This window comes from Galendromus occidentalis, unplaced genomic scaffold, assembly GCF_000255335.2.
Source record: "Galendromus occidentalis unplaced genomic scaffold, Mocc_1.1 scf7180000077384, whole genome shotgun sequence".
NCBI lineage: Eukaryota > Metazoa > Arthropoda > Arachnida > Mesostigmata > Phytoseiidae > Galendromus > Galendromus occidentalis.
The window spans coordinates 375,434-391,097 of NW_003805372.1; the positions used below are offsets into that span (position 1 = coordinate 375,434).

The 15,664-nt window shown below is 51.1% G+C and overlaps 4 protein-coding genes across 4 annotated transcripts; 1 reads left to right on the top strand and 3 right to left on the bottom strand.

Moving 5' to 3' along the window:
* Window positions 1-205: 205 nt before the first annotated feature.
* On the bottom strand, window positions 206-4,015 carry LOC100897972 (uncharacterized). Its single transcript, XM_003742384.2, has 9 exons — window positions 3,617-4,015; window positions 3,059-3,253; window positions 2,617-2,957; window positions 2,266-2,503; window positions 1,511-2,110; window positions 1,182-1,401; window positions 921-1,051; window positions 675-798; window positions 206-583 (listed from the first exon to the last, which is right to left on the bottom strand). Exons 1-9 carry the CDS (start codon window positions 3,901-3,903, stop codon window positions 317-319), a joined length of 2,403 nt encoding a protein of 800 aa, XP_003742432.1. The 5' UTR covers window positions 3,904-4,015; the 3' UTR covers window positions 206-316.
* Window positions 4,016-4,811: 796 nt separating this feature from the next.
* Window positions 4,812-7,410, bottom strand: Arpc1 (Actin-related protein 2/3 complex, subunit 1A). Its single transcript, XM_018639175.1, has 7 exons — window positions 7,282-7,410; window positions 6,673-6,746; window positions 6,373-6,571; window positions 6,039-6,275; window positions 5,650-5,932; window positions 5,253-5,552; window positions 4,812-5,121 (listed from the first exon to the last, which is right to left on the bottom strand). The coding sequence occupies exons 2-7, from the start codon at window positions 6,737-6,739 to the stop codon at window positions 5,083-5,085; spliced, it is 1,125 nt and encodes a 374-aa protein (XP_018494691.1). The 5' UTR covers window positions 6,740-6,746; window positions 7,282-7,410; the 3' UTR covers window positions 4,812-5,082.
* A 3,484-nt stretch (window positions 7,411-10,894) lies between these two features.
* On the top strand, window positions 10,895-12,080 carry LOC100898550 (lysozyme). The gene is made up of 3 exons (XM_003742388.1): window positions 10,895-11,036; window positions 11,538-11,643; window positions 11,734-12,080. The coding sequence occupies exons 1-3, from the start codon at window positions 10,935-10,937 to the stop codon at window positions 11,967-11,969; spliced, it is 444 nt and encodes a 147-aa protein (XP_003742436.1). The 5' UTR covers window positions 10,895-10,934; the 3' UTR covers window positions 11,970-12,080.
* CHMP2B (Charged multivesicular body protein 2b) lies at window positions 12,064-14,399 on the bottom strand. Its single transcript, XM_003742387.2, has 5 exons — window positions 14,254-14,399; window positions 13,556-13,647; window positions 13,341-13,454; window positions 13,016-13,196; window positions 12,064-12,933 (listed from the first exon to the last, which is right to left on the bottom strand). The coding sequence occupies exons 1-5, from the start codon at window positions 14,288-14,290 to the stop codon at window positions 12,725-12,727; spliced, it is 633 nt and encodes a 210-aa protein (XP_003742435.1). The 5' UTR covers window positions 14,291-14,399; the 3' UTR covers window positions 12,064-12,724.
* Between the last annotated feature and the right edge of the window lie 1,265 nt (window positions 14,400-15,664).

Below are 15,664 nucleotides of genomic sequence, written 5' to 3' on the forward strand. Positions count from 1 at the left end.
ATCTAAGAAGATAATCGGGCTTCTCCGAGTTAAATAAAGAGCTTTTATTCCTCAAGTACAAAATATTCAACCTCTCATCTGCTTGAATGGAAAACCCGGCTGGTGACTATACAAACTATAAATAATTATGTATATTCCATGTGATAATATACAGTTGGTGGGTATTCCATCCGCGAGCCTTCGGGCTGGCTATACATACAATTGCTTGTGTTGGGCAGCTGCCGACGCGACGCCAGCTTCCATGGCAGTCGATGGAGTGAATTCAATCCTCTCTACGGCACGGACTTGAACTTGAGTCAATTTCTCAACGGGGCCCCTATCTCGCACGAATGATCGTCAACGTGGATATGACAATTCCGATAATGGTAACGACTATACTGGCAGTGTCCACGGAAGCTCCCGCCAAGCGACATTTCATGCGTTCGAAACGGCTGGGCCTGTCCTCGACGAGCTTCTCGAACTCGGCTTCGACTATCTGACCGTCGAAGTAGGTGATCGGGTCATTGTACGGATACTCATAGCCTTGGAGGCACTCGCATTTGTAGCCGCCTTGATCGAAACCACGGCCCAGAATCGGGACGCACTGGAAGGAGTCTCTGCTTAGTTCTCGTGGAGAAAGCTTTCATGAGGTGATTTGATACGGAACAGACTCATCGTAAGTAAGCAAGCTTTACCCTCGAAGATTTCCTCTCGCACTTGTGAGTGTTCTCGAAAGCATTGTTCTCCGGAAACTTCGAGTAGTCCGGGCACTGGTTGATTTCCAATTGGTCGAGCTCAATGTTGACAGCAACGACGCCCCTGAGGGGAAGAGCGAATAAGTCATTAGAGTTTGCGTGCCGAAGATCATCATGTGCGACAGAAGAAAAAGCCTATTCTCGACGTCTCCCGTTGAAAATCGATTTAGAGACTCGTCTACTCACTTGAATTGGAGTCGAGCTCGTAGGCTGTCCCAGCCGAAGAACGGGACGGCGTAGGTAACTATCCAGGAATTGTGGTACCCACCGCAATCAAAATACGGAGAGGTCCAATAGCCATCTTTCACATCAGCTGCCTACAAGATGGATATCGGGGTTTTCAGTGACATCCAAGATGCTCCGAGGGAGAAGCACCGAGAGAACACTCAGCCCACCCGCCCCCCCCTATTCCCCCTCCCCCCTGATCGGAAACCTCGGAGTACTTACCTTGTACTGCAGCGGGTAGTGATCGTATTTGATTGCCGAATGACCGGAGGAATTGTAACGGATCTGAATTTTCGTGGTATATGTAGTGAGATCGTCCAAGTTAGCACTCCACTTGGTCCTCAGCAGCTGGAACCACTCCTTATTCAGATAATCTCGATCTCCGTTGGAGTTGGCGAAACGACCGGTGTCATCCACGAAATACTTCCGCTCGTTCCGTCCTCTGCAATGATGGAATGAGTTGCCGGAAAAACGGGGAGACTGGCCGGCTGAGACGCTCGGGAACATGGAGAGTCCTCGCATGAAAGATTGGAAGCGCCGAAACTACTTACAGACGCCACGCGTAAGGACCGAAATAGTTTCGGTCGGTGAAGGCCTTGTAGTCGAAGTAGACTCCGGCTCCGACAACTTTCTGGTCGCCGATAACGATCGACATCACCTCACCGATCATCTGATCAGCGGTCAGGGGTTTGTCTGGGACTCTGAACTCAGCGAACAGGTCCTTGGGATCGACAATCTGCATGAAACCTGATATGAAGTTGGCCAAGCGCACGGCCATTCGGGCCTCGTTCTCCAGTTGAACTTCCTTGCCGTACACGACATCTCCGCCCATGCGCAGGGCGTCGGGGTGAGCAGCACGGATTTGGGCGCAATTCTGAGCTCGCACGCTCTTCATCCTCTTCAGCATCGACAGGGGATCGATCCGAGTGCCGTTACTGATTCCGTCTATTGCCATGTAGTTCGCAAAACGTCCGATGAGTTCCCAACGCTTGTGTTCCGGTACCTTATTGACATTCTGAGTCAGAACTCCGATGTAGCCGATCTTGTCGCAGCTGTAGCCGTGTTCGTACTCGTATTCAGATGCTTTTTCGATGAGTTCTCCGTGATAGGGATTGCGGACTATTTTGGGTCTTCTGTAGCCCGGTTTACATCTGTGGGAGGTGGATTGAGATTGGTGGGTATGGCGAGGATTTCTCACCCCATTGACAGATCGATCTCCGCTCTCTAGCGACGATCTGCGACCACCCGAACAGCGCTGAATGAATTCGATATGTTCCGAAAACACGATTGCATAGCCTGTCTGTACCTGCATTGGTATCCTCCTCGACGAAAGCCGTATCCGTGAACAGGCTCGCAATCTGTCGTTTCGTTTTTGCATCTCGATGTGCCGGCGAAATAGTTTGGTCGCGGGTTACCGGGACCGAAGGGACATTGATTGATGTCGATCCTCTCGAAATCGAGCTCCATAACGGAAACGGCTACATAACGGGGGATCTCGATATGCCGCCACTGCGTATGACGCGGGTAAATGTCCGGGATCGGTGCTGGGAATGGAAACAACACTTGTCAACTCGAAAGATTCGAGGCCTCGTTCGAGGGACATGGGGATGGGCCGCTTCGAATAGAGAAGACCTCTCTTGTTGAAATGGATACTCACAGGTAGCGCCATATACCCATTTGTCCGACCTGCCGCAATCGAAATAGGGTCTGACCCATTTCACTGGTCCCGGATTGTCGTTGGCAGCGGGGGGTCCGTGCCAGACGAACGTGTCGTTGTTTCCAAAAAAGTCTGTGATCTGCACCGTATAAGTCGTCTTGGAATCCTGACGTTTGGTCAGATCCGGCAGCCAGGACGAGTACCATTCGTTTATTCGGTACTGGTCGCTCGAATAATTGAGCGAAGGTGAATCCGGAGGGATCGCTCCGAGATCAGTTGCTTCGATCGTATTCAGCGTTGACGTTCCTTCTAAGTGGTACGGATCATTGAAATCGTCCGACCTGTTCATGGAGATCCTCCGTTAGAATTCTCATCGCGAATTTCCAAGTGCCAGACACTGCTCGAATCCGATATGATAAGTCGAATATTCGGTGAAACTCACCGGAATGCCCGTGGAGCGAACAGAGGCATTGTCTTATTGAAGAAACCTTTGTAGGAAGGAGTGAAAGACATGTTTGGGGCATAGTATATAGCCGAAGCGTTGATGAATCTATTGGCTGCGACGTCCGATATCACCGACATGAAGTAGTACATGAAGCCAGGCTCGTCATTATCCTTGGCGCGTTGGAGAATGAAACTGAAACCGGTAAGCTACCACTCATGCATCCGTTGGTACGAGAAGATTCGAATGCCTGCAAGATCTCGGTCTCCACCTCCGGCTATGTTTTCGCGATCCGAACGTATCGAAAATGAGCATTCCTTGTCCATTCGCGAGAAGGAACGATCGACGAGACCCCGACGTAGCCCCGACGTTTTGACGTCGCTAAGCGACGTCTCCGCCTCTCGGGAGCCGAAGTGTCCCCTGCTAAGAGCATCAGATCTTGATCTCTTTTCGGATACCGTCTTGGAATGGATTTTCTGTCTCCAGGGGAAAAGAGGTATTCCCGACTCTGAGAGGGTTTTGGCTCCCTCGTTCTGTAAATTATTCCAAGCCTCTCACCTGAGGAAAAATGCTTTGCTAATGGCCATGTTATGAATGTGCAGAAGGTTTGTCCTATTCGGAAACACGGGATCGATGTTGAGTCGCTTGATATTCGGGACGTGAGTGACGGTATCATTAGGCAAGAACAGCTCGTTGATGTCCTGGATCTTGCAATTTTGCTGCGAAACTCTATAGTATTTATCTCGGATGTCGTCGAACGCATCGCGATCCCGACTGAACTGAGCTGTCACTCTGATGAGGAACACGATCAACAGGAGGCACACGGCTTTCACGAGAACATTCATATTGACTAGGTAGCTTTCAACTATTGCGAAACATTCCCTAACCCGCCGATTCAGACCCTCGGAACCTGAATTTCGGGATCTTCGTCAGACGTGCGGTAACGACGCGGCGCTTCTGGGAGAGAACGTCAAACGCTCGGTCGCCTTGACGACGGCGATACACACCTCAGCCGTTTTGTGGAAGAAAACGTTTACTTCTCTTTATTCGCGGGGAATGGGAGGAAAGTCTCTGGAATTCCGCGTTCCCCCCATGTTTTGATAGAGATTCGCACTGCGAGACTTGAGATCCGCCGCTTCTCGAGAGATCGCTCTGCACTGCGGTGTCTCTCCACAACAGGTGCCTCTTTCACCTACCCCTGTAGCGTGACAGCTCCGCTTCGCTCTCCGGTTCGCCACCATGCCTGCCATTCCGGACTCGGATTCCATTCGTGGTGTTCCGATTCGGGTACAGGTCCGTCTCGAAAAAGTCTTCAATAATTATCAGGGAATTAGGTCCTAGAATTGAAAAATTGCGCGAGCTTTTTCGTGCGCTGCTCCTTCGGCTCTGAAACATCAGGGGGAAACGCGCCGGTCAGATACCGCCGGCGTGAGTCATGCGCCGCATGGACCACCGAATTCGGGGATAGGGTTCGAGAGATTCGCAACCGACTCGTCAACGCACCCGCATAGCTTCGAATCCATGCAGGCCACCCAAGTCAGCTCTGACCATTCATGTTGGCCTCGAGCATCGATCTTCCTGACGGCAAGCGGCCGGAAAGCTGCTGTCTTCTGTCGCCATTCCATCGACGGCTCGGTGCTTCGTTCTCCTTCAACTCCTCCTCTCTACGGTCATGCCGATGCGACTAGTGTAAATCCCTCCATCGATGAATCTCTGTATTTCAGTCATCGTCCGGATTCAATAGGCCGGTAATTATCGTCTCCGCCATTGTACTCGATTTATTGGTTTTAAATTAATGGGAATCGGGCATTCCGTCGGTTCGGCTCTCTAAGATGAAGTTTCCACCCCGTCTACGGAGGTGAGGACAACGCGTTCAAAAGCTCGCATCCATCGTCGCTTGACCACCGATTCGTGCTCTCAACTCATATGCATTTAACTAGTTGGCAGCGTTCTTTTCCCAAATAGTCGGAGTCGGCAGAATCTTCCACCAAACGTGAGCATCTCCAAAGATCCAGCAAGTTGTCTCAATGGAGACGAACGCTGCCTAGAGATGCTTCCAGAGCCTGGAATAGAAAGTGAGGCTCAGCGGGAAGGCAGATATGATCATATGAAATCATGATCCGCGATGATCGCGCTACACGTGGTCTAGGAATCATGCAGCTCCCAAGCGGATCTTCAGGTAATCGGAACCTACTTTGACATCCCAGACGATCAGTTTGCTATCGACGCCGGATGTCGCGAATTTGCTAACTTTATCGCCCTGATTAGAATGCACTGTGACCGATGAAATAGTGTTCTGATGAATGGTGGTCATCACGGTGCCGATGTCTGGTCCAGCCGTGCCAGAGTCTAGCGAAAGTTTGTCCATGTCTCGGAACTTCCGCATAGCAGACACGTTCCCCCCAGCTTCTGTTTTCTTCTGTTTGTCGAGTGAAGTAACGAACGTCAAGGCATTGTCGTTGACTTCGAAGAGCAAAGGACAGCAATCGTAGCCCTGGATGAAGGAAAGGAACGAAATGAGCTCAATCTGTGGCTTCCAGCCCTCAGGACGCGCCTTCCGACCCCCTTCGGTTCGGAGATGACCCACTTACCGCCGCTACGACCTTCAGTGGACTTAGCCATAGGCATTTCAGGAGGGGTAGACCGGATAGGCTCAACGAAGCGACCTTATCCCCCCCAGCGGATGCGACAGCGATGGAACTGTCGTGTGACACCCAAGCGACCCGGTTTCCATCAGGGGAAAAGGACACACCGTGAACCCAGCCTCCGGAGGGGAACTCGGCCATCAGTTGACCCAGAGGCATTCGGGCCCCCCAAGGAGTTGGCTCCGGCTTGTCTTCGATTTCTTTGATGTACGCGGAAAATACTCGAGTTCTGCAACGCAATTTCTTTGGTTTAGACCCTGCCTGCAATGCGGGCGAGGGTACGGGAGAATGTGGGTAAATATCGATCGGGTAGTTCGGATTCTTGGGGCATATACCTGAAATCAGTAGAGCCGGTGGCGAGCAGGACGTTGTTCGGGTGCCAATCCAAGCACGAGACGGTGCTTTGAAGCGGTTTTTTGATATGTTTTGACAGCCACCAATTGTTTGCATCGTCGATATAGCAGACAGAGACCAATTTCGCTCCTGAACCCACGGCGAATTTGTTTTCTCTCGGTGACCACCTCACGTATGTCGCGGCTCGGTTGATTCGTAAATGCACGAGGACTGGCTCCCTGGAAGAGTCGACGAAAGGGTCGAATCGGATTCACCGGTTCCATTCTCCGGGAGAAAAACAGACTCATGACTCTGGCAGCCGAGACGGGAGATTACCATGTTTTTCCGTCCCAGTTCCATACGTAACCGTTCCGATCGGCGGAGCATGTGACTATCCGATTTGATTTGGGCGCCCAATCGATGGAAGTCACCCGGAGATCATGTTTCGTCAGAGTTTGAATCGGACTCGCCTTCCAGCCCACTTGATCTTTCGCGTAGATTGCGACGTCGTTGCCATTCAACGCGACCGCTACCTCTGAATCAAAAAGGCGAACGCTAACATTCCGAAAAATACTCAAGGTACACGGGATGATATTTGTTATTGCTGGGGAAGATCAAGGTTTCAGGGATACTCACGAGAACGATCCTTATTGAAGGCATGACAGCTGACTGGATCAACGCCGAAACTGTGTATATCAGCCATAATTTATCTGGAAGTATGATAGGCTCTTGTCAAATCCCTGATGCACGATTGAAAAGCGTCTAGAGCAGAATCAAAGACCAATCGTATCGGTCCAAGTGCTTGGATAGAGTTGTTAACCCATGCGGAAAATGACTCAGCTGAGTTACGCTCGTAATGCCATATTCGTCAGCTTCTCCGATTACTCCTCGACCGCACTGCCTTGGATATAATTCTTCTCGCGTTCTATACTGACGCAGAATTTCTCGAACCGATAAGAAAGAAGGTTCCTCAGGAGACATGATGCCAAATTTGGAGCCTCGAATGAGGATTCTGTGCCGTTCTCTGTACGACCTGCCGGAAACCTAGCTCGGCGGCCGCCATAGATTCCCCTGCTTCGGATGACCTCGAGCAGCTCAATCACTTCCGCGGTACGGGAATCTCAGGGAAATCGGACCTCGCATTTCATTGGGGGTCAACAGCGAAGAGAAGAACGAGTACACTCCGGTGTTGGCACTCAGCGCTCGGCACTCGAAACTCCGAGTATTGACCGGAATCGTACTCACGGATCTGGGGTCGTATTGGCGAGGGGTAGACTGTTTCCGATACTTCCGGGCTTAGATCAAGCCGAGCGGCACCCCTCGTCCACGATCACTTCGGAAAGCTTGCGATCCCACTCACACACGGCTGGTCTTGTTGTCTTGTTGTTCTTTTTGACAACTCCCACGTCGGCTGCTAGCTGAGTAAGCAAGTGCTTTGCCAGCGCGCCAAATTTCAAAGCTACGATCATCTGACAGCTCCGCTTCACGGATGCCTAACGATCCTAGAGTGGATTACGGGAACGATCAGGGTCGTTGGGGGGACTGGAGAGGTGCTAGGCTGGGATATATACCCAGCGCTGAGTAATTAGAAGCTCCTGTCCTCAAGCACCGGAGAAGACTTCACTCCGATGGTCGCGACCAGACTTCCGTGAAGCCGTCAGGAGGGTGACCGTGCGACCTAATGGGACCGTGCAATCGCTAAAGCAAGTGATACACTGCCCCCGGAGATCAGAGGTCCATTTGTGGGATACGCCTCTTTCCTCTCCTGGTCCCGTGGGATGTGTAGCTGTATTAGGATAAGCATTCTGATGATGCCGCATCAGGTTGAGTAACCTTGGAGTCAGCGGGCGGAGCTCAGACTTTGCGAGTACGCAGACACACGATCCTGAAGTCTTCCCGAGCACTCCCGAGCTCGGAAAAATGTTCTCTAGACCTTCGTCCACTTCTGAGATATTTTCTTCACAAAAATTCCGTGAGGCTCAGGTACGACCGCGGTCTCGACAGGATGAGATAGATGATATTCCAATTCCTGCGATGGTCGAGAATAGAGTCTAGCTCCTCTGGGGACGAGCTGAGCCCGTCGGGCAGCATCAAATCTAGATATCGCCCCCGAGAGCCACAAACCGGCTTGTCGAAGTCATCCCGACATGGAATCCAATCCTCCGGTGGTCCTGTTCAAAACTATACTACGTCGAGGGAGCTGCCGAGGGAACCCCGGAGTGAGTTTCGATTCTTCCGATGCTGGACGCAGCCCGTTTGAGTCACGAAAACCTGCTGTCTGCTACCGTCACCAGACATTGCCGGCTCGGAGGATTCGGAGATAGTTTCGGCAAATCTTCCATCACGGCCAAGGGGCATCATCTTAGGAGAAGAAGAGAGGAGCCGTAGATCCCTGTACGATTCTGATTCCATCGAGCCGGCGCCGTTATCACGGAATTTATTCCTCGTTGCGTTATCGCAAATCGTCTCGTTTGCCTCATTCAATTAGAAGTCGCAATTATGCGGTAGCAATCGAGCGAAGGTCTTACGGAAGGTGAGGTTCAGCACTCTGTCTGACGGGCGCTTCCGCTGGGAAACAATGGTCAATATAGCGATGATTACTACACGTCACGTGTACCTCGATGCAGCAAGTCATCGCTACCTTCTCTCACGCCCTACCCGACTTTTCCGCTCCTGAGTATATGCTGCTCCAGTTCGATCACCCAGGCTGGAACTGACAGCTCTGCATCATGATGATTCACATCGCGCTTCTGCTCGGCATCGCTTTGTCCGCTGCTCTCGACGGTAGGTTCGAACCCTCAGGATAATTTCGGAGTCTTGCTCCGCCTCTCCGCTTTCTCCTTCTTTCCCTGAGGACAGCCTCTGCGGAAGATTGGAGTCTATTCCTGAAGGGGCTGCGAGGAGTTCAGGATTCGCTTCAGTTTAATCCACTTAATCAATGAACGCTGACAACGGATCGAGTAAGACAGACCCCCCGCAAGTGAGTGATTCGGTGTGGGGCGATGATAGATTATTCCTTTTCTTGAAGCTGATGACTGCCTGGACTTCGAGGAATTCCATCGAGGAATCGAGGGGGACTGTGCTTCATGCGAAGGTCGTTGCGATGGCGGAATGATTGTGCACACAGAATGTCCGGACGGATGTCACAGCGGCTGTCGTTGTCGCGAACCGCTGATCAGAGACAGTAATGGTCAATGTATCTTACCCGCAAACTGCATAAAATGGCTCCCTATGTAAGAACAAAGTTCAAGGCCCCAAAAAATTGATAATTATCAGAGGCCTGCTGATCAGACGAATAAATTATCCTCACGTTGGCGTTGCGCATTTCCTCCGTTAGCCTGACTGACAAGCCCTGCATTTCGTACCCCTTCCCAGCAGGCTCCGAAACCCGGAAAAAACACCATTTACATTGAAATCCGGGATATTTTTCTCGGATTTTGATGGAAATGTTTTTTCCCCAGGTTCCGAAGCCCGGAAAGACCCATTCCCATCGATATCCGAGCAAAATATCCCGGATTCCGATGTAAATGGTGTTTTTTCCGGGTTTCGGAGCCTGCTGGGAAGGGGTACGAAATGCAGGGCAGCAGGGAAAAACGACTCGGGGTTGCTCCGGGGCTCGGAAACTTTCAGAAAAGCATGTCAAACCTGGTGATTGTCATTTTCAAAAAAGAATGTTTACTTGTGAGAAACCGAGAGAATGATTCACGTCCGCGTTCCGAATGAATGACCTTTGTCCAGCATCACATTTCATCGAGCGCCTCACCTTTGGAATCTTTGGTGCACGGCTCCGGAGATTTGGGTTTTTCCGAATTTATCGTTCCCGATCTCTTTGAGAATGTATCGCTGATTCCTTCGGTCGTTTCTCGGAAAGGCCGAGTACAAGAAGATTGGTCGCCTTCAAGACTGATCCGTCGATCGTGGAAATGGTCTATCGAACCAGATGCCAAATTCGGATTGTTCTCAACCACGGCCCGGGACTCGAATGCGTGTGCATATGTACAGGGCCGACGCAAAGGAGTGCTCGATCAATCAACACAACCGGTCGCTCTGAGCGTGATGATTGGCTTCCCATCCCCAGAGGAAGGTGGATGCCGCCAAACAACGTCCTAGATGGAACCTTTCATGCTCAGACCGGTACATTCAATGCTTTCGAAGGATTCCCGAGCCCGGAAGAGACTTGTATCCGCTCGAGCTCCGTTATTTTGCGATCCGGGGTGATCTTGACTCTTTGCTCAAGCGCCTGAGCTACACTCGATCGACTTGTAAATGAAGCTCACCATCGCGAATCGACCACAACCCCAAATGGGGGGCGGAGGCGACTTTCTGGAGTTCTTCTGACGATTTCGCGGGATCGAGCTGCGTGTTTACAAAATACGCCAAGAGGTTGAGCGAAGCGTCAGCTCCATCATGATGTCATCTGGAGGAGCCATCCTCACCGAGAGCCCGACGAGATCCTCATCAGAGCACCTCGCAGCGACACATTTGGTCAGTCTGGAATCATTAACGACGTCGACTAGAACTCCGAAACCACACGGGGCTCGATTCTCTAACGAATATTCATCTTTCGAAATCACGGAAGAGTCTCAGGAGGTCCCAGGCTACCACCCGACCATTGGTGGATGAAGTGACCGTTGAATTGGGGTCTCCTAGCTCTGAGCGTTTCGAAATTCTCGGCGTAATGTTACGTCTTTGGGCATACCCCGGAGTACATTTCCCAGATTTTCTGTTGGCAACATCGCTAGCAGGAGCGGTGTTGCCACATGAATCTTTCCGATATAATTCATCTCTCTTTCTTCTCGAAATGCCCCTCGCCGCGCTGGCGATGTCCGATCGTGAAATCTTTCCAAGCACCAGAAACTCCGGAATTGCGATTCAAGTCGGGACATCTCTACGTGATCATGAAATCGCTTCTGGTACTCAGTTTCGCTGCGTTTTGTGCGGTTTCAGGAGCCGTCGAGGGTGACGACGCGACTAGGAGGTGTCTGGATTGTATCTGTTATGTGAGTTGAAGCCGCTTCAAAGCCACACGATGGGGATCGGATTTCCTCCGACCCTCTCTGCGCTCCGATGTGGACGCCTATCTTCGGCTCGCTTCTCATCGGAGCCAAGGACCGCTCCTCCCGAAATCCGCGGTCCGGGACGAGTTTGGGCTCGTTATAGTACTCATGTCCTTATCAAGGGTTGGAAATAGACGGGCTGACTCATTCACGGGGTGAGGGCCTTCTGGACCTTTCGGATTGGCGTTCTGACTCTTTCCGAGGCAGGGCGTCTCATTTGGGGAAGAATGTGCGCCGGGATCTCGATGGCAGAGCCGGACTCCGACAATTCGAACGTCATCGCTCTCCCGGAGCGCATCCGCGAGAGCGCCTCAATCGAGACAATATCCACGGGTGCTTGTCTTAAATATAGTCTGGGAAGAAATCTTGCTCTATCGAGGAGCGTCTGAATTCGCTTCCGAAACTGAGATTCTGATGAACTGATGAACATATCTTCTATTCTAGGCGAGTACGAAGTGCGATCCTAAAGCCCAATGCAATGCCTACTGTGGTCCTTTCCAAATCTCTGACGCATACTGGATCGATGCCGGGAAACCCGGAAGCTCAATCGGTGGGAGAATTTAACCGGTGAAATTTTTCCTCCACATGAACTTCCTCCGGACAAAAGTTCGGTCACTGAAGTTTTTTATTGATCCCTCAGGTTTCGCTCAATGTGCCCAAGACAGAGCGTGCGCCGAAGAAACTGTCATCCAGTACATGAACAAGTGGGGCACGGATTGCGACAATGACGGAGCGGTCACCTGTGCAGACTACGCGAGAATGCATAAAGCTGGAAGAACTGGATGCCAGGCTCCGTGGGTCCTCGAAACTCCATACTGGAGGCAATTCAATCAGTGCATGGGCGGAGGTGTCACGCTTGATGCTCGAGGCCGTTGAGAATAGAATCGAAATTCCTTGATATCTAAGCAATGGAAAATAACCGTAGCTGATAATAAGGAGAATATTCCATGGAGCTCTTCGATAATAAATGTGTATATTTGGTATAAATTCTTTTTCTCTACATATATATACACTCCGCACCGTGAGCTAGACCATTAATGAATCGATCCCTTGTGAAGATGCTCTTAGCTCAGCCAACACTCCCCTCCGCATGGGAGACCGTGAAGGAACACGTCTCGAAACCCGAGCTCCCACTTTCGTTGTCGTCTTTCTATACCGTAGCTTTCAAAACAACCCTTGAAAATCGACGAAGCATGGAACAGAGGATCGTCTCAAGGGTTCTGAAAAAAGCCGCAAGCGAACTTGATACAGCAACAGAGCGTTCGGCGAAAGAGGTGCCAGGGCCTCTGGCGAATCCATTTCGAGCGTAAACTCAACGATAAACTAGGATACAGTTCGTCCGGACCGGATAACAAAAGCAGATAAAGCTGTCGATTCGAAACTCAACAAGAAATCATGGATGAGCGATGGAACAGAAGAACTCAGATCTCGCCGAGACTCCGTCTCTTCAGGATCTCGATACTCGCGATCGTTCTACTCTCGATCGGGTCCGATCTTCACAGTCAGAGTCTCCGGATTCGAGAACCGTCGATTTGCCTGGGAAACGGCCACGATTCCTAGCCCGATCAATTCGACTGTGACCATCACTCAACGCGACTGAAACTCACTCTAACGGGACCAGGAAAACTCGCTTATAACGCTTTGAGACGCGCGAGTTGTTTTTCGATATCTTCGTCGGCCGTGCTTTTCGAAGCCTGCGGAAGATTCCCGTGAACGGTCGGAGCTTCTCCGAGTTTCCCGTTCATCTCGATGCCGATCTCATCTAACACCTTATCCAGAATGTGTTGGCTCTCTCCCTCGTCTCCCTCTTCGTCCAGGATGTCGTCGAGAACATCGTTCACTGAAACTCGAGCGATTAGTCTGCGTTCTCATCGACGGCTCTCGGCAATGGATGAAGGTACTATCTGCACTCGACAACTCACTCATTTCTTCGCTCATGCCCATTCTTTCGCTCGCCATCTTGAACTCCCCGAGCGTTTTCCCTATACTCGCAGGATTCATCGAAGCATTGACGCCGTGCATTGCTTTAGCCGCGCCAGCGACGCTGTTGGCGAGCGCAACGTTTGCACCCATGGCTTTGGTCTGGTGACGGACTCCCGTGAGCTTAGGGGCAGAGATAGAAACTCATTAGTCTTCGTCGTCGAAAATTCGGAGTATTGTTACTATTGTCCGACATTGCGCCTCTCGACTCTCGAACTTAGCGCCGTAGCTCAACATCGGGAAATTCGAGATGACTGAGATCTTCACCTGCATCGAGGCCTGTCGAGTCCTCTCTCGCTGTTTCCGCACTTGGATGAGTTGCTTCGCGTAGGTTCTCTCCAGACCATTCTTGAGTTTGCTCGCCTTCTTGATTTCTAGAACCTGGAAACATATCTCGTCTAGAGGGGATCACGGTAGAGGAGCAAGAAAGCATCCGAGTGGGGAGAAAGAACGAACTCCGAATGATCGTGTTCCCTACTCACGATTTGATTTTCTTGTTGTTCCAACTTCCGATCTTCCCGCGCAAGCTCTCGCTCCGATTTCCGCAGCTCACGATCCTGCTTCTTAAGTTCCTCTGCAACAATAAATGTTTGACTGAGCTCCACTATCGCGAATCGCAAGCCGAGTCGACGCAGAGTACCCGCGAGCGATCGGACGGAATGAGACTGGCCAAAGTTCGGATATGGCAAATAAATGACGTCTGAGCTGTCTCATGGTCACCGGAGCTGGACATGAGCTCAGCGCGATTCGCGAATTCCGAGGTTCTCGGAGCATGACCTACAAATTGGAATCATTGTTTGCCATTTTTTTCGCGTGGATATCATCAATCATCATAATCACGGTGTCACACCGCTCGGATATCCGCTCATGTGTAATCTCCAAACGAAAGCCAACGTTGGAAGGGTGAGTCATCATTCCATTCGAGCTGGAGTTCGAATGCCGCGAACCATCTGCTAGTCTTGACAATCGCACATAACCCCATGAGAAGAGTCGCGCTCCTGAATGCCGGCGAGCGATATCACGGGTGGGTCCCGGTGTCGAGTCCGGTCCAAACCCCGAAACGGAGCAATTTGCACCGCGGCAGACTGAGCGAGGATCATTGAGCAATGGCCCCGGTGACGTTAGGCAACAACTATCACGGATCCACCAAGTTGTGGAACGCACGTGATTCACGACTCACCCTTCGGGTTTGTTTTCTTGCCAAAAAGCTTGTCCATCTCGGATTTCAAGGCGGACACGCGCACGTCTCTCGGCAGGCTCTTATTGCTGAAAAGGTCCGAACCGTCGACGAAAACTCTGAATCAGCTGCTACACTTTCACAACGGTGTATCGCTATTCACGACAGTGAACACATCTCGGCAGGGGGGGAAAGAGAAAGTATCCCCTCGCCCGATCATTCCCTCACCCATGATGACATCATTCAGCAGAGTCCAACAACGCCAGCTGCCAATGGTGTTTATAAGCGAGGCAGAACTTCGAAAGTGGTCTGCTAATGTTGTTTATTATGTCCTTCGAAAGGTCTTCGAAATAAGTCCACTAGCCTTGTCCACCGATTCTGACAAGGGGAGGCGAGAAATGATCGGCCCAGCCATACGGGCCGGCCTGCGGCTAGGTACCCCGCGTTGCAGCTTGGACAAGCTCCAATCCGTTCAGAAGAGATTCTCCGGACATGGAAAATGGTACTACAGGGAGCTCGGTGAATGTCCCTCCACGAACAAACGAGCCTCGGACTGTGAGTTACCCAGCTTGCGAAACGGTGTAGATTAGGCTTTCGAAAAAAGATCGAAGAGAATTGTGGGGTTCAAACCGTGAGGGTCATCCCCATTGTTGGAATGGATACGAGGACTCATCTCGTCCGCGTACGTCCCCATACGGATTTTCCGTTTGGGGTCTCGGGAGAGAAAGGAGACTGGAGCTCGCATAGCGAGAGGAATCAGGCACCCCACCATAATCAGCAACACTACCTCTTACTTTCAGTTGTCTTGATTTCGATGTGGTCGTGGATTTTCTGGCACCTCTTCACCGAACCTGAGCATCTTTATGGTCATCTCTCGGAGCCCGACGCCTCGCTGTGGACCGACGAAGAACTCGGTGTTGTTAGAGATTGATTTTATTTCCATTGTCCAATAAATGATAGAGGTGTTTGAAAAAAACTATGGAAGATCTGTCTCTCGATCAGCCGAAATCAGAAAACGATGCGCGGCTTCTCCCTAGCCTTTTCGTATTACTTTGCGTGGTCTATCACCCTGAATGTCCAGAGATGTTTTTCGTCTCCGACGTGGAGCGAACAGGCGTCGATACTCGCTGACACTTTCCCAACATTCGGGTCATGCTGGATGAACAATGATTTGGCACGATCTATCCAATGCAACGAAATGAGTACAGTGAAGAGGATTCAATGGGCGACGCACTTGACACACTGTTTCTCTAATCTCACGGGAACAGGCGCGGGTACGCACGGAAGTGAAGCTCCGGGAAGGATCACGATGAAAATACACGAATTGTTCCTCGCGGAAACCGAGGTAAAGCCAAGACACTACCATGACACTCGGGGTTTCCGAAAAGCTCAGAGGAAGATCGCTTACCAACCC

Excerpts from the sequence above, each read along its gene's own strand:
- LOC100897972 (XM_003742384.2), bottom strand. The coding sequence starts at position 3,903 with ATGAATGTTCTCGTGAAAGCCGTGTGCCTCCTGTTGATCGTGTTCCTC. Across the intron at positions 2,111-2,265 it reads CGAGGAGGATACCAATGCAG|ATGTAAACCGGGCTACAGAA; the intron begins GTACAGACAGGC and ends CACCTCCCACAG. Across the intron at positions 1,402-1,510 it reads GGTCCTTACGCGTGGCGTCT|AGGACGGAACGAGCGGAAGT; the intron begins GTAAGTAGTTTC and ends CCATCATTGCAG.
- Arpc1 (XM_018639175.1), bottom strand. The coding sequence starts at position 6,739 with ATGGCTGATATACACAGTTTCGGCGTTGATCCAGTCAGCTGTCATGCC. Across the intron at positions 6,572-6,672 it reads CTTCAATAAGGATCGTTCTC|AGGTAGCGGTCGCGTTGAAT; the intron begins GTGAGTATCCCT and ends TTTTTGATTCAG. Across the intron at positions 5,553-5,649 it reads CACTGAAGGTCGTAGCGGCG|GGCTACGATTGCTGTCCTTT; the intron begins GTAAGTGGGTCA and ends TCCTTCATCCAG.
- LOC100898550 (XM_003742388.1), top strand. The coding sequence starts at position 10,935 with ATGAAATCGCTTCTGGTACTCAGTTTCGCTGCGTTTTGTGCGGTTTCA. Across the intron at positions 11,037-11,537 it reads GTCTGGATTGTATCTGTTAT|GCGAGTACGAAGTGCGATCC; the intron begins GTGAGTTGAAGC and ends CTTCTATTCTAG. Across the intron at positions 11,644-11,733 it reads GAAACCCGGAAGCTCAATCG|GTTTCGCTCAATGTGCCCAA; the intron begins GTGGGAGAATTT and ends TTGATCCCTCAG.
- CHMP2B (XM_003742387.2), bottom strand. The coding sequence starts at position 14,290 with ATGGACAAGCTTTTTGGCAAGAAAACAAACCCGAAGG. Across the intron at positions 13,648-14,253 it reads CAAGAAAACAAACCCGAAGG|AGGAACTTAAGAAGCAGGAT; the intron begins GTGAGTCGTGAA and ends TTATTGTTGCAG. Across the intron at positions 13,455-13,555 it reads AACAACAAGAAAATCAAATC|GTTCTAGAAATCAAGAAGGC; the intron begins GTGAGTAGGGAA and ends ATATGTTTCCAG.